The 17,191-nt window shown below is 40.5% G+C and overlaps 1 protein-coding gene across 16 annotated transcripts; it reads right to left on the bottom strand.

Annotated features, from left to right (window-relative positions):
• Positions 1-308: 308 nt before the first annotated feature.
• Positions 309-17,046, bottom strand: NFYA (nuclear transcription factor Y subunit alpha). Of its 16 annotated transcripts, none has more exons than XR_009960742.1 (11): positions 16,899-17,046; positions 13,649-13,770; positions 11,906-11,992; positions 9,492-9,638; positions 7,984-8,115; positions 7,238-7,343; positions 6,533-6,699; positions 5,559-5,732; positions 5,090-5,191; positions 507-751; positions 309-349 (listed from the first exon to the last, which is right to left on the bottom strand). XR_009960742.1 is itself a non-coding variant. In XM_062595117.1 (10 exons), the coding sequence occupies exons 2-10, from the start codon at positions 13,721-13,723 to the stop codon at positions 4,292-4,294; spliced, it is 1,044 nt and encodes a 347-aa protein (XP_062451101.1). In that variant the 5' UTR covers positions 13,724-13,770; positions 16,899-17,046; the 3' UTR covers positions 766-4,291. The 16 variants fall into 16 exon arrangements, 8 of the variants coding, with proteins under 8 accessions (XP_062451101.1, XP_062451104.1, XP_062451103.1 ...); XR_009960746.1 differs by having other exon boundaries at positions 6,533-6,681; XR_009960745.1 differs by having other exon boundaries at positions 11,909-11,992.
• Positions 17,047-17,191: the final 145 nt, after the last annotated feature.

The raw sequence follows: 17,191 nt of genomic DNA, 5'->3' as shown, positions 1-17,191 counted from the left end.
GGTAAAGAAGGGACATACTGTGAGTACTGGGCACATTTTTGTTATTAATTAAAATGGTATTTTTTCTTTCAAATAATAATTCGAGAGGATCCACCTTCATCTCCACTGGAAGACTCACCTAATGCTTATCTTCCTCATGTTCAGATGGACACACAAGAGCAACGCTGGCCAGCTCAGTGCAGCTTTCCTGTCCTCCCCCAGCTCAGGGCAGCCATTTCCTCAGCCAAGGGGGTTACACTGCGGCAGCAAGAGGCCAGCGGAGGCCAGGCCAACTCTCACTCCTCCTCTGACAAACCCCTCCTCAGCTCCCACTCAACAGCCACCATCTTGAAGCACCACTACCCCCAACCTGCAAGGAAGGGCAGGAGGCAAGATGGAGAACAGGCCTCTTCACCAGCCAATCAGAGCTGCCCCAGAGCAGCCCCTCCCCACAAACACACCCAATGAGCATTCGCAGCTGGATGCCCTGGCTTCCCTCGGCCAATCAGTTCCCACCACTCACTCACCAGCAGGCAGGCCTCCCTGGCAGAACTGTTGCCTCAGGCACCACCTCAGGCACCACGGCCGCCATTTCGCAGCTGGAGAGCCACGGCCTGGCACAGCAGCCACCATTTCACAGCTGGAGAGCGATGGTCTGGCCGCCCTCTTCCACTCCCCCGGGCAAGGAAAGGTGGCAGCACTGGAAATGCCACCTACTGACGCTGCTCCCTCCCTCGACGCCGCTGCCACGTGACTGGAAAGAGCGACAAGACTGGAAAACAGAGCTCAGGCTAGTTCTCAGTTTATAAATTTTTATTAGCTGGATAGTGTACACAGTACTTACAGTTGCATCTATTAAAGACCAAAATACACTTGAAAAAATGCATCATATAAAAAAAATTATAAACTTTTAACTATATACAAACTTTGCCTTACATTACGCAAATCTCAGTACCCCCCCCATTCACAAAGTAAGAATTTTTTTTTTAAACATGCAAAACCTTGAAGCCATTTAGCATCACTTGAGGACCATTTCCCATACCCCATTCCTTACACTTGTATAAAACTGGTTTTTGATAGGTTCACTGCTCCAGTGCTCTCTGGGTCAATCGACCACATTTTACATTCTCCACTAGCCCATTCTTTTATCCTCATCGCTCTTATATGCACTTCCAAAGTGGAGTTTTTGCTCAAGTGTAGCCAATCCACATGAATTCTTATTTAATTACTAGAGGTTTGAACTTGGTGATGCTTCCAATTTTATAAATTTACCCGAGAAAATAAAGTGGACTTTTCTGATAACATGGTATTGACTGTTAACTCCAGTCTCACCAAGGAAACACTACTTTTAGAAGTGAATACACGTAACCCAAAGAAAATGAAACATATGACAGTAGCACTCAGGCTTTCACATCACTATTGAAAGTATAACGATAAGACTTCCTACGTAACACAAATCCATAGGTCTTAATACATATTCTACAACAACAGATCAGAGAACCTATATCTGAAGGACTTACTGGAGAAAAAAGTTCTAGATGTTTTGAAGAAGTTTACAAGAAAACAAGTAATTACTCAGTTAAAAAAAAAAAAATCAGAGCAATAATCTCTGCTTCCCTAACTTCCAACTGTCAGAGGGGGGTCTTCAGGACAGAGATTAGCTGTCAGTTGAAGAGCAGTAATGTTATGGAGATGCTGTCTTACTCCAGCACATGAATACTCTAGACAGACAAAATGTACAGATGCTCTTAAAAAGTATTTACAATAATGCTGTAAATTCATCTAAAGCAGAAGTTTCATTATTCCTTCACTAGAAGAGAGCTACATTTTTCCTGAAATGGGTGACCTCACAAGAAATGCTAGGTGAGGATTTCATAGTCGCCAACTGATGAAAATAAGCACCATGCTCTAATTGGCCAGGTACTTTAAGGCGGAAGCAACCAAAGGCACCAAAGATGCCAGCAATGCAACAGAGGTAACCAAAAGCCTTTTGACTAATTAAAAAAATCCAAAAACTTAAAATGTAGTATTTGTGAACAGAGTATTAGATTACTAATATAATTTAAGACAAAATAAAAAGGTTCCTTTATCTGCATGTCAAGAACTAGACTTCCACTTCCCCCCATAGCTGCAGGTGTCACTTGTGTGTAGAACAGCTTCTTGCTCAGCTTTAAGTTGCAATGTCAACTATGGTAACACTATATGAAACTAAAAATTCAGCAGGGGAGATCCTGAACTTAATTTAGGAAATCCAACTGACTAAATACATATCCCAAATCTGCATTTCTTCTTTGTACTTTCAGTGGCAAGAGTCGATGTACCTTCACAAATGGCTGACTTAATATTGCCTTCCTTAGTATCTAGGAAGGCATATTCTCCATCCTAGCATGCAGCATCAAACATCTCTCCCCTTTTCTGCTTCCTCCTCTTGCATTCTTTCCCATCTGCTTTTACTCTTTTAGGTTTAGTATTTGTCTTTTATTCAAACTAAATAGAAGTTTGATGGCTCTGTTTTTTATACCCTTCCAGCCTTTTATCATGTACTATTTTGTCCTCCATTCTGCACAAACTGTAACTTTAGCTTTCAGGGAATGGAAAAAATATATTACCAGTATTTTCTCCCTTCTGTCTTTTTCCAAGGTGCATTTCTTTGTCACCTTAAACAGATTTCACTGAATTTAAACTAGCCTTGCAACCTTTGGCTGTTTTCCTCAGTAAAACATCTCCCTCTGCTATATTCCCTTTGCAGGTTCACAATCAAATCCCTCAATCATGAAGCCTGGCCATGCTTCCAAGTCCATACTTAACTACAGTGATATAGTTCTAATTGCAGAACACAAAAATCGAAAGAAACTATAGCATGCAGGTGATATGCAGCCAGTCCACATAACTCATTCAAGGTGGGAGGAAACAGACATGGAAAGATGCACGTTATCACCTGTTAGAAGGCTTAAGAACCACAGGGTCCACTGCCAAATTTCAAGTCAGTAAGAATGGACTAAGTTTGAAATATGTAATTAGCTACTGAATTAAAGACAAAAGGTATGTTTATTAATCCAGAAGCCAGCTAGAAGTCATAAAAAATGCCTTTTTAAAAAGCAAGCATTCTTTCCTCGTTCTTTAAGTGCCGCTTTTATCTAAAAGAGGGTATTCTGTAAAGAGCCTGAAAGGTTCATCAATATCTGCCTTCATTTGTTTAACAGTCCTTCAATTACATCAAGATGAGCTGAGTTGAATTGTCCAGTGTTTCTGGTGTCATAAAACAATCTCTCGCTCTGTACGATCAGAGAATTGTAGAACTAATACCAAGAAACACAGTAATGAAGATGGTCAAGTCCTATCACTCTGAGATTGCAGATTATTATTTCTTTTGGAGAAACCAAGCACCACACTTGCAAGTTAGAAGGAAGATTAAAAGAAATTATCTAGAAGAGACCCACTTAGAAGTTTTGATCCTTTTTATAGTAGCATCTGCTTTTCTTCCAAAGTGTCAATTACTGGCAATAAACATATCAAAAAACACATACACAGATTGCTTTTCTAATTACATTTTTATACTCCCATCAGTGTCCCTCTCCCCATTTGTTCCTAGGAACGAATATGCAATATATCAAGCCTTGTAATAATCTTGAACTATTTCTATCATTTTGACTGGATGGCTGAACTTTTCCCAGAGAAAAGCTTGCTGTTTACATATTTCACAGGATGGAGCTTAAAAGAACCCCCTTCAGTTTTGCCAGTTTCAGAAGTGCAAATGCAACAGCAATGAACAGTTCAGTTGATAGTAAGTCCAAAGTTTTAAAGAGTGCATGTAAATAACAAGTCTCTACTGGGAAAACAAAGCACTGTGGTGAAGCCATGTCAGTGCTGATTGCTATAAACTGGATTATGTCTCTGTACAGAAGGTTCATAACTCCACAACAGGTCTTTGCTGGCCCTGCTTCAGCATGCCAGAGTTATTGCTGATCATCAAGTCCGTGGCACTCTCTCCCATGGCCAATCTTAATTCTTAATGCAAGAGATATTAAAAAAAAAAAAAAAAAAAAAAGAGGCATGAACAGTCAGACTTTGAAATCCCTGCGCCGGATCAGAAGAGTATACCAATGAAGTCATTAAGTTTCTATTTGTTGTGTCCACTGCAGTTAAAATCTCAGCCGCATACTGAAAAAGTGGTATTTGTTCTGTAGAAAAGGATAGGCTGTGATATGGTGACTGTCCCATTGAGAGACTTGCTTGACACACTGGTAAGGTACGACAGACTTGTAGAAGGGACAGGAACTTTTTTCCAGTTATTTTTTTCTTTAAGTAGTGGTTAAGAAACTCTTATCATCTGTGTCATTGCTTCTTCATTGGCCTGAGATGGATCCTACAGATGCAAAATACGTACAGTGTTGTAACTTCAGCATTTTTCCATATCAGCACAGAATCATGCACTACTCCCTCCCTTGATCTCTGAACATGTTACATTTTTAACTAGGTTTTATAGATGAGTAGAAGAGAATTAAGTTATATAAATTGTAATAGCTCCTAAGAATGTTTTGTTTCTGCTGTTTGGGAACACCTAGTATGGACTGGTGTAGTATTTGGGAAGGATTTCACTTCAGAATAAGAGCCACAGGAATACATTAAAGCACTAATGGACAACAGCACTTGCTATTTCTGTTCTGTTCTCTCCTTTGAAAATCTTGCATTTTTTCTTAAAACAATATGCAACTAAGAATCAAATATTCACATTTTTTAATTTTTCATCAGATGCAAGGTAAGTTGTCTCTACCTTTAATTCAAGTCCTAAGAGAAGACTTAGTGTTATTCAATCAAAAAGAATGAGTTGTGTTTCTTAGGACAAACAACAAATACAAGCATTCACCATTTGTAAAACAAAAGGAACACATTTCTACTAAAGTTACTTTAACTGCTCGAGGCAAATAGATGCCTGTTCTCTTTAGGAAGTAAGAGATAAGGTTTCTTTGCAATGCCTTAAATCCGGATGCAGAGGGGGACAAGGACCAGCAATCTTGCCCAAAAGAACAAAAACAGCAGAAAGACAACCCTAGAGTGTATTATAAAGAACTGAACGTGTCAGCTGTCTGAAGACCAAAGCTCTGCTTACCTGCATATGTGGACTATCTTTTTCCTTTGGTGAGAAGAAACGTCCACCTTCTCCCCGCTTCCTGGCCATGGCATGACGATGCCGAGATTCATGCAAGTATTTCTGTAACAATACAGAAGAAAAGGCTAATGAGAGACCAGCCTACTATTTCAAGTTCAATACTTCCAGTAAATGAGAACACGGAGGAAAGTTCCTGACCACTGAAAAAGCCTGCCCAGTGTTTCCAGTAAATGCCTTTTTGCAATATAATACACATACATTTATACATATATATTCAACAATTAGAAGCATGGAAAGTAAGCAGGATTGCCTTTAAGGTACTTAAAGGAATTACTCTGATGTAATTATGAATGAAAACAAAACAAAAAAACAAAAAGAACACTTAGATTCCAATCCTCATCTTTTCAGCAGAAGTTTTCTATGTCTTTTCTCATGCAGTAACCCTGTATTAGATCTGAGTTAGTCTCACCCTTCTTTCTTTGGGAATTTTTCCCTCGGCTTCAAGCTTAGCACGTGCTTGCCTCCTCTTTAGGATCCGGTGATACTGCTTAGCATTTACATAGAGTGGCTCTTCTTCAAGCATTTCTGCTCCAGGCAAAGGTATTCTCTGGATAGCTGGTACTGATCCAGCTCCAGGTACCATCTGTACAGAGGAGAATGTTTTTAGTACCTGTGGCTCAGAATATGAAGTGCATTCAAAAACTACTAAATGCAAGAGCAAGTATAAAACGGGAAGTGTGTAACTTTTCTTCACATAATGCAATTCTACTTTAAGTTAAAAGTGGCAATAAATTTGGTCTCAAACCACAGAATAAATTTAAACAAATCAATTACACATAGCTCGTGCTTGCTTTTTTCTGGTAATGGTAACATATCAATACAAAACACAGTCCAATGATCACATTACTGCTTCTTATACCGTTAGGCATAGAGGATATGCCTATCTCTTCCCTTTCTGTTTGGTTATCACTTATTTCATCTCTGTGATTATTTTCAAGCATTCCTTAAGCAAATACAATTATAGAACTGCTGACATCTAGTGGAGATAAAAAATAAAACTCAAGTTAAAAATCCATCTCACTATAAAGAAATAAGAATTTGCTGAAAAAGCCTTCTTAAGAGTCACAAAAAGAAATACTAAGGCATCCTCAAGAAAGTAGTATTTTATTCAGGCATTTCAAACTTCTGCTTACCAATTTACAGCTTATTTTAAATCTCAGTTTCTAGATTTCTGAACTCCATAATGCAATATAGGAGAAAGTACAAAATACATACTTTACAGTAGGAAACAGGACATTAAAGCTAAAAACATGTATTATTGAATTTTAAACTAATGAGAGCCATAATAAGTAGCCATATTAAGTCAACATGGATCTCAAAAAATGGTTTGTGCACAGACTTCTTAAAGTTCAACCTTTAAACCATAGAAATTTAAGAACATACCATAACCATTCCCCCTGAATTGACGACATTTCCAGCAACTGGTAGTGTCACTGTCACAGTCCCTTGTCCACTGCTGGTTGTATTGGTGTTGGCTCCCGTTTGGACAATTTGTGCTCCAGCCAAACTGGCTGCTGGGATGGTGATCATGCCTGTAACAGGGACTGTAACTTTAAGAAAATAAAACGCAAAAGACAAAAAAAACAAAAACATGCACACAGAAAGAAGGGAACACCATTAGTCCCACTTCTGTTTTCACTCATTCACCCTTCCATAACATGCCAAAGGATTTTAAGAAGTATTACAAATTATTAATTGTTATTATTTATTACATCATCTGGTCCTCATACTTTTTTTTTTTTTTTTTTTTGAATTTTTGTCATCTGAACACTAATCCTAGCCAAAGATAAGACATCACATATTCTAAGGCTGAAAAGCAAACTTAAGTGTTTCTATTCTAATAGCCTTTGCCAAAGGAGAGAAGAATTTGTATTTTTCTGGGGAAAAGAACTTCAGTATTCAGTTTAAAAGCTGGTTGAATAATGTAAATATTTCTTCTTCCATTCACTATGCCAACCTTTGGCATGACAAAAATCATAGCACTGTCAGTACTGCATCTCAGTTTTTTCTTTGACATTAAATACAAGGTAGTAAACTTACAAAAGAGATATTAATACGTCATGATCGTTTTCACACTAAAGGTCATACCTTGTTGAAGAATAGTTCCATCAGCATTAACTGGCTGATAGACAATGGTCTGGCCTTCAGCTGTTTGCGCTACCTGTTGCCCTTGAACTGCTATTTGTTGCTGGGTCTAAACAAAACAAACAACACAGCAAACTTACAAATTGCTTACTTCCCAATTTTTACAATTCCTGTATATTACACATAGTGTTTAAGGTAGTTCAGGTACGTATTTCTTTTGCTGTATTATCAGCGTAAAGAAATAGGATGGAACACAAACCAATCAAACTGTAGATTAAGCACTTGAACAAACTTATTTTAACAGTGTAGTATTTAGTATCAAAAAACTTCAAGTTCTAGGTTTTGTATCTCACTACGCTTATGTTAAAGGAAGGACTGTTCTGCTCAAAAATTTAATTTTGGTCCTGAACAGAAGAATCAACAGAAAACCAGGTATGACTAGATGATTTCACAAAATGTGGGAAATATAAAATTAGCAGTACTTCATGTCTTTAAACTTCAACATATAGACAAACAGCCATGAACCAGTAATACAGAGAAACACAATTGATAAAAACATGCAGTCTACTTATTCTGCCCCAGGCTTATCTGTGAAAACACCACAAAAGTATTAATTTTATTCTCAAGTTCTTCTCAATATTAATAAATTCCCTTTTTTTTTTCCTTTATACTTAACCACATCTTAAGTTATTTGTCAAGTTTCTCTTCCTGTTCCTCTCAAGAAAATCCTTTCATGCTGGTGCAGTTACCTGTGTCTGGCCAGCAGTAACTGCAGTCTGTGGCTGCTGTATAATGATCTGCTGGGTCTGGCCCTGCTGCCCCTGTACCTGCACAGCCTGCCCACCTTGAATCTGAATCTGACCTGGCTGGACCAACTGAATCTGTGGAAGAAAGAGTCAGAAAGGAACATTAACTATGCCTCCTGTTTCTCCCTCCTTGGCCTCAGCATTACCAGATCATCTCTGAAGATGATTTACTGTTGCCAAGAAAAAGCAAGCACTGGTTCTTCTCTTTTTCCATTTTAAACTGAAAAGAGGTCTAATTTATTCCTCTCTGTGACACAGCAATCACTGATACAAAAGCAGGCAGGACCATACAGAAAAGAGGAAATATGCTAGTGTCACCATGCCCTAGCAATCTCCACTGCTTACACAATAAAACAGTCAAAAGAAATAAATTATTCACATGAAACTAGGAATAATAATACTTAAGTCAAAGGAAGAAAAAAGGACTGAGATTTAAGGTATCTATAGAGTGTTAATTATCCAGCATACAGAAGTATCCAATATATAATATACACATGTATGCATATATATACATACACACACACACACATACCAAATATTTTATTTATATGAAGACATATGTGTCTGTGTGTGTGTCTGTGTATACATACATAAGGGAGTATACACACATACATGCTTTCATACATAAAAATTATCTCCAGCTTTGCAGAGAAGCCTTTCCACCAATTTGGAACATTTCTTAGATTAAAAAAAAAAATAAAGAGGAACTGAAATATGTTTTGCGGATTCTGCTTAAAAATAAAGTTATAAGCTTTCCTCTAACAGATAGGCTGTACAGACCTTAACAGAAAGAATATAGTCTTTCAACAAAGGAAATATAAACAATCATTAAATAACCCTCTCAAAACACCACGACATCTGTGCCTTCCTCAACTGTGCTGAACTTGATTCCTAAATCCCATTCTCAAATAACAAAACACTTTCATTACGACACTACTATAGCTTGAGGAACACGAATTGAGCACTTCCTTAAGTTTAAAAACTGCCTATTACATAAATGTTTCAAAATTATTATTTTTAATGAATCCATCATATATCCTTCTAACATTACTTTCTGTGTAATGGGAGAGTTTAAATTCAGCTCCAGCCATCATACATTAGATGAACTCAAATGCAAAAATTTAAGGAACTTTCATTAAAAAAAAAAAAATCTCTTTAGTGAGCCATAAAATATAATAGCCAGTTAAATGCACAGAAAAGCTCTAGCTGTATTTTAATGGACTTCATTTAAAAGGTTTGCACCATCCCATAAAAAATAAAATCAAATACAAAAGTAAGTTTAGTTTAATATTTAACATGTAGTTCACTGTGATAGTTCCATAGCTAGAGAAGAACCATCTTTGTCCAGCCTATTTTAACAGTGCTCTGACAAATATACTCTATCTGACAAGGTAAAAACTTCATAGCTCATTCTTTGTGATCTATCTTTAATAAAATTAGAATCATCTCACCTGCTGCAGTCCCTGTGTTCCAGAAACGGGCACTTGCATGATTGTCTGGCCCTGACCCCCAGGCACTGCCTGCACCATGATCGGCTGACCAGTTGAGGTGATCAGCTGACCTCCGCTTACTTGTACCATTAATGGTTGACCCTGGACCTAGAAAACAGGAGAAAAACAAACAAACAAACAGAACAATGAAAAGAAGTCTGGTGACATGAAACCAAGAACAGAAGTGGCTACTACATGAGGCTAAATGCTTACCTATTTTAATGCAGTGACCAGAGAAACTGAGCAACAGTCACTAAGCTAGTTTCATAATCAGCATCAAATATCTTCAGTTGCTAAAATTTTCTCCATGTGATGCTGCTGGATTTTGTAAACTATCTTTTTCTGCCACAGTCTAACCAAAACTTCCAAGTCTAATTTCAACAAAACATGAAATACGCAGATAAACTGTCTAGACACAGTACTATCTTCATGCACAGACTGAGAGCAAACCAAAGTAAAAGAAACTTCATTATCCACAACACTATTATAAATCTTCAGTTGGAATTCTTAATGAGAAAAAGCTATAAATAAGTTATCCTGACAGAGATTCTGAAGTAGCTTCAACTCCCTCCAATTATATTCTTACATTTCCATTCCCTAACTGATATATAGTATGTGACATTCCTAAAGAATCTTTTCATGGTTATGAAGTGAAATTATTAATGTAACAGCACACAAACTGTAGATTGGTAAGGAAGAGTCAATGAAGACCAGCAGCAACCACTTCCTGGACCCACAAGGTTTACAGAGAATTTATAAATTCAGCAGGATGCATTCAAAAGTCTCTGCAATCAGTCACTAGGAGAAAGGCCCATGAAATAAACTCCTCCATTAAAAAATCCTTGTCTGCCAAGCCCCAAACTCCCCAAAATACATCTTCGAAAAGACTATAGAAAAACCATACCTCTACAGCTTAAATGTAAAATTAGTCTTATGAATTAGGCAATCACTCTTTACCATGCTCTCCCTGATCTGGAAACTAAAACAGAACATGATAGAAAAGTCACTAAATTCCTGAGTTTTCTACGTGAAAGCTTCAAGAGTATGCAATAGCCAAAGCTTACTCCACAATCCACCATCATTACAGAACACCGGTAAAACTAAACATCATTTTCAGTACATACTGAATTACCTAAAAAAAAGTTTCACTTTGCATAGGTCAAAACCCATAGTGAATTATAGGCCAGCATATCTAAGGAAACAACTATAATACCTCAGTAATCAAGGCCCTGCATAGAATATTCTGTCTTTACAGGTCATCGAATGCTCCTGCGAGACTGTTTGGTTCCGTCACTAACATAATCGGTAGTACTTGTTTTGAGTTACAACACAAGTAGAGAGATGTAAGCATGCTCATATCAGCCACAGAGAAGCACAGTCAGCAGTACAATATCCAATAAGTAGAAAGAAAAATGATAAATTCCAGGATTCTTGTTAATATATTAGAGCAAGCAAGAAAAAAAAAAAAAAAAAGAAAGAAAGCAAACATCGCAGTATGGGACTAAGAGGCCACAGAGCCCCAAGCAATCCAAGTCAGACAGCTTTTTCTATTTTAACTCTGAACATAAAAAATGCTGTGTTCAATTTCACATCTGGCAATACCATTCTAGCCTCTCAGAACTTCCTTCTTCTGAAGAGTTTAAAAAGCAAATAAACAAATAAAATTGCTACAACTATCCAGGGTTATCAACTCCTTTTAAAAGCCTCCTACAGGAGCTAATGAGATGAAGTTTGCAAGAGACAATACTTCATATTAAAACAAATCAGGGTTTGAAATAATCTTGCATTTCTTTCCAGTTTGTGACATATTTACTGTTATGATAAATGACTCTCCTGGATTTTCCTGTGTTGCCCAAATGTATGAAGGAAATCAGGTATCTCAATCCCACAGGATCTAGTAAGGTCCTCAGTTGCCTTTTCTAATTACAGATGAAGAAGTTTCACTCTTCAGGCTGGTGGTTACCCACTGCTTTTCTGGCTTCTTTCCATGCAGTGTAGATAGAAAAATCCTATCACTTTGGATATCAGAAACCTCTTATTGTTGAAATTGTACAAAAGTCTGTGGGTTGTATCTCTTATCTGTCTGGACTGCAATAGGTTACTTCTTTTTGAGTTTGAGTTCCATTTTAATCACTATTCTCTTTCATAATTACAGCAGCAGAAATTCATGAATGCATTAGGGTTTCTAGTGTCCACTTGCGAGCCAACGAAAAGCTGTAACCTGTTCTTCATGACCAGCTAGCAGCAAAGCATAGCTGCTGTTGGCCACAAATTTTCCTGTCCCTGTTTCAAACTCTGGTAAAAACACAGCATTAGATATGTGGTGATGGGGGGAGTCATGCAGTGCTCACAAACACAATTAGAGAGATCACCACTACCTGGAGGGTCTGGACTTGCTGGCCTGAGGCGGATGCCACCTGGGCCTCAGTCTGCAACTGGACAGCAGTGACACCACCCTGCTGCTGGGAATAGGAACAGGAATAGCTTGAAACATGGAAATGCACAGCTCTGACAAGAGACAACCACACTTTGCTGGAAAAGGATGAATTTAAAATTCATACATGCTGCACTTGGAACATAAGGTATGTGAATATGTTTAGCAAACCTAAGAATGGAATAGCAGCAAAACTGCATATGCATACTGACAGCTTCCACAACCCTCAACAAAAAATTAGCTACAGAGAACACGATAGATTATTTTTCAGAATTTTAAATCTTTGCTTTACAGTTTTACAATACTACTTTTCTGCTTGAGCTTCTTATTGTGAAGGGGTTCCAGATTTCTGTCTGATCTGTTAGTCATAATGAAGGCCATAAATTCCTTTATGTGCTGAACAGCAGTACAGATAACTACGGACTAAACTTCATCTATGTCACCCCCACATCAAAATATTCCACCACTGACCTTGAAGGACAATCTTGAGAATTTGAAAGAGCAGTTAAATATGAAAGCCTAGTCTATCTTTAGCCTCTTTAGTAAGAGTACCAAAATAATCTGTGTTAACTGCGTTAGCATTTTGGGAGATGAAGGACATTTCTAAAAGCTGTACTAGAATTGGCTGATTCAAAAGTTTCTCCTACAGTACAACACAAAGTGAGAACACATACTAAAACAAGTCAAGATATGTTTTTAGCTCCCCTCTACTTAAAAAATATCAATAAAATCAAGTATATTTGGTCACCCGCTGAAAGTAGTAGCACAATCTTTGACAATTCTTAATTTGTAATTTTTTTAACCTCAACTATAATCTTGTTCTTCCTGCAAGAGTTAACTTCCACTAAATTCAGCTGGAGAAGAATGCTGGTCCTGGTCTGTTCCCATCAAACAGACTGACAACAAAGCAAGCATAGTATCTTACTACAAATATAATCCACAGTGTGTCATTCATTTGCATGGTTTAAGCAAAGAAAATCCTCTTGTCCTGAACTAAAACAAACATCAGATGCAACAAACCAAAATTCAGCCACCAGACAACTCATCTGAAAATACCAAATACACGAATGGGTGAAACAATATCAACAAAAATATTCAAGTCCTTTACATAAAAGCAGCTGTACTTGTCTGCACAGTGTAACATGTGAACTAAAAACCTCTTTTAGAAGGCATGCATCTAAAGTTGTTTTGTTGCAATTCCAATGATGTATGTTCATTCTGATTCATCTCTAGTAATAGGATTTCAATAAATACTTGTTTTGTGAAAGCTGGAGAAAGCCTCTATTTGCTTGGACAAAATTTACTTTAATTTTTAGGGAGGAATGTACATTATTCCTTGTGGACAACCAACTATTCAGATTAATATTCTGTTCCCTCCATTTTCAAGAAGGATTTCTTATTTTCCTCATGTCACTACCAGTTTAAGTCCCTACTCCACCAAAACTTGGTAACTTACAAACTATAATTTTATTAATTTAGATTAAAAACACATTTACTCAGATTTCATTGACAAAACAAGACCCACTGATTAAGTGACAGAAGTTAGGTAAACATGCATCCAGACAGCATCATGAAGCATCCTGCTGGCTCTGTGGAACGCATTAGAGAAAAAAAAAAAAGTACAAAAAGGTCTATAGCGAAACACTGGGAGTACCAGCTCACCCTTTATGATAACTTTCCATACCTGTTGCTGAATCTGTCCAGCCTGCACAACAATCTGCTCTGTAGAGCTGTTACTATTTGCTGTGTACTGTTCCATGTCTCTTCAGTTCCAACACTGTACTTGGTACACCTCCGTCTGTGTATCTGGCAAGAGAAGAAAAAAAGCATGTGATTATTTTCCCAAGGTTTCAAGATTAGTATTATCTTACAGTAACTGAAAAGCAAACCATCTACTGGCATTGAGATGACATGCCTTGGTCAAACCACACAGTAAGAACTGCCGTTTAATCAAGGACCTACCTCTTTCATAACACCACCTTATTTTCATTTAGTAACAGATATTTTAATTTGGGTAACACATAACTTGACTGAGAATCAGAAAGGACCTCAGTCTCAGTTCTGCCAGTAATCTGCAGCAAATCAAATAGTAGCTATGAACCTCTTTCTACTCTATGTCTGTTTTATCTCTTGAGTGCGCACACTCTGGGCTATGGGCAGCTGCCTGCTGTGATTGGGAGCGGTCCTCTGAAAAGCTCACAACATATTAAGTTTAAATGTAAAACCAAACTTTCTTTCAGGAATTCAACAAGGTTAAGTGAAATAGTCTCTCCTTCTCAGCTATGCAGCACTCCTTCCTCATGTCTCTCTCTTCTCCTCCCACTTTTGTGTATTTTGAAAATAGCCAGCAGACTTATTGCTTCCACCCTTTTACTACCTCGCCTTTCTTGGACCCTAGCCTAGACATATGAAGAATACACTGCTGAATTGAAATACTTAGTTCCATTACCTCTTTCTTCCCCACATTTCTTCTCCTCTTAACTGATCAACAAAGGAAGAATTCTTATCATTACTTTTAATGAGGAATTTGATTTATGCTATAACTGAAAAAGTACCTGTTTCACTAATGAAAAAGCAGTCTATGACCTTCATCTTCGATGTTTAAAGCAGTTAAAAAAAAAAAAAAAAAAAAAAAAAAAGTCCCTTCAGCATTCAAAGAAATGCATATAACATTTAGTCACAACTCCCACTAACTGTAAAGGTTTTGTGGCTACTACTGTAAAGACACCTCTCATACTTCCTAGTCTTTAATTTTAAAATATCCATTGTACTTAAGTCTTGCATTCATCTTAAGAACATTTCTTTTTTTAATTGAGCTATTCCTCACTAGGACGTAAGAAAACACTGTGTCTTTACATTTTGTTGATTTCTTGTACATTAACACAAAATATTGTTTATCCACCAAAGACTAACCAATACGTATCAGGACAGATCAGAAGCAAGTGTATTATAGGATACATAATAGCCATAATAATGTAAACCTCCTCAATTCCTATCAGATATTTTGCTCAGAATTGAAATGTAACAGTACTAATGCTGGAAACTGCAAAAATAATCTAAGTCACAGGAAAAAAAAAGTGCTATGTTTTCCTGCAATTTTAACCCTATCTTTGACCCGTTAGCAATAGTTTTCCACAGCCTGCCCAAATAACAGGAGATAAATATTCTTTCTGAAGTTGATTCTGCCCGTCAGGGTTTTCATTGAGCACAGCATACTTATCTCTTCCCTAGAAGTCTGCTGGCCGGTCAGAAAACTGCTCCCACACTTCATTCTTTATGGAAGCATTCCAATAGCAACTACAGGATGCCACTAAATTATTTTAGCCACAAGTTCTCTGGTTTTCCTAGCACCACAACCAATAATTAAGTGCAGACCTACTTATACTCGGGAATACTTCTTCTCAGACCCCCACATCAAGCGCCTGTCTTGTTTATTTAAAATACTCATAGCATTACAATCCTAACTCTGAAGAGTTGTAGGTAATCACAACCACAAATGGAAGATTTTACATGTGCTGGATCACAGCCCTCCACAGGATTACATTTTGTTCTCTTCCTTGAAACAGAGTCAGTGTTGCTCTATCAAAGTTAAATTTTAAAGATCAGCGATGTACTCCAGTGACGGCATGCCCCTCCCATCTTACTAGAGAGCTCCCCCCACGCGCTTAACGACAGGCCCTTGTCCGGACTGGGCAGGACTTAGTGCTCTAGTTTTATCAGCATATATACATGTATGTATGTATGTGTGTATGTATACGTATATATTCATTTATATGGCATCCTAACAGCAACTACACCAACAGCTCCCTACACGGCTAAGTTCTCCTGAGACAGTACTCGTGCGATAATCTGTGCCAGAGCTCGAGTTAGCACGAAAGCATCATTTTAAACTATGTCACACCCTGAAGCAACATCACTAAGTGGCACAAGTTTCTAGGGCAGACCCTGCGAGCCTGCCCCTGCGATCGCTGTCCTCAAAGGACAGGGCACTCGCACAAAGCCAGGGACGCGGTTCCACCTAACCAAGAGCACAGGCCACAGCTTTATCTCCTGCTGCTGCACAGAAGACAGCACGACGTCTCCGCGTTCTGTTCCTGACCTCCTTATCAAACTCGCAAGTCAGGGATATCGCTCGGGGACGTTTTTATTTTACTGCAGAGTCACAGACGAGGATTTCCGCTGCGGGCAGAGGCCACGCAGGGGTGGACAAGGCAGTGCCCCGCCGAGGGGCACAGAGGTGACGCGGACGCCCCTCAGTCCCCCCCCCCCCCCCCCCGCCCCCCGAAGAGGCGGTTTCTCCCGTGCCGGGAGCGCGCTGCCGGCGGCATTTGGCGTCCAGGTGCCCTTCGCGACGAGCGGGCACCCGGGGGGCGCTGCCCGGCGGAGGCGGCGACCTGCCCTCGGCGTCCGGCTGGCGGCTCCCGCCCGCCCGCGGCAGGGAAGGGGGGGGGGAGGAGGAGGAGGGGCAGCGCGGGCCGCCCGCGGCCCATCTGTCAGCGGGGCCGGCGGGAAGCTCGCCCGCCCCTCTCCCCCCTCCCGGCCGCTCGAGGGCGGGGCCCTGCCGGCTCCCGTCCCAGCGGTCCCGCACGGGCAAGGCCGGGCCCCGCCGCCGCGCACCTCCCCTCAGCGGCCCGGGCCGCCGCAGCCCGCGCCTTCCCCTCCACGGCTGCCGCCCTCGGCCCCGCGCCCGCGCCGCCCGCTACGCTCGCCCGGCCCCTGGCCCAGGCCCGTCTCCTCCCGCGGCCCGGCGCCCCCCGGCCCCTCTCCTCCCGGTTCGCCCCCCCGCAGGAGCCGGGCCCCGGCCCCTCGCCTCCCCCGGCGCCCGGCCGGCCGGCCCCGGCCCTGCGAGCGGCCTCCTGACTGGTCACTCGGCCCCGCCAATCCCGGCGCTGGGGCCGGCGCTCGGGGGCTCCATATTGGCTGCTCGCACTCACCGTGCCTCGCTCCCCCGGTTCGGGTCCCGCGCTGATTGGCTCCGCTACCGGCCCCCGAAACCCAATCAGCGCCTCCACTCAGCCGCCGCGCAAAATGGCGCCCAACCCCGAACAAAGGCAGGGGGGGGGGCGTGCGCGCGCGGCACAGGCGCACTGAGGCGCCCGCGCCGCATCGCCCCGCCTCTCTCGCCGCGGCCCTTCGTATAAGGCGCCGCCCACCCGCGCCCGAACCAGCCGTGGCTACTGCGCCTGCGCCGAGGGGAGCGCGCGCGCCCCGTCAGGCCGCTGCGGCC

The sequence above is a fragment of the Rhea pennata genome, chromosome 25 (genome assembly GCF_028389875.1).
Source record: "Rhea pennata isolate bPtePen1 chromosome 25, bPtePen1.pri, whole genome shotgun sequence".
In the NCBI taxonomy this organism is placed as follows: domain Eukaryota; kingdom Metazoa; phylum Chordata; class Aves; order Rheiformes; family Rheidae; genus Rhea; species Rhea pennata.
Note: the sequence above shows the minus strand (reverse complement) of the source record. Positions and strands in the feature narration are given on the sequence as shown.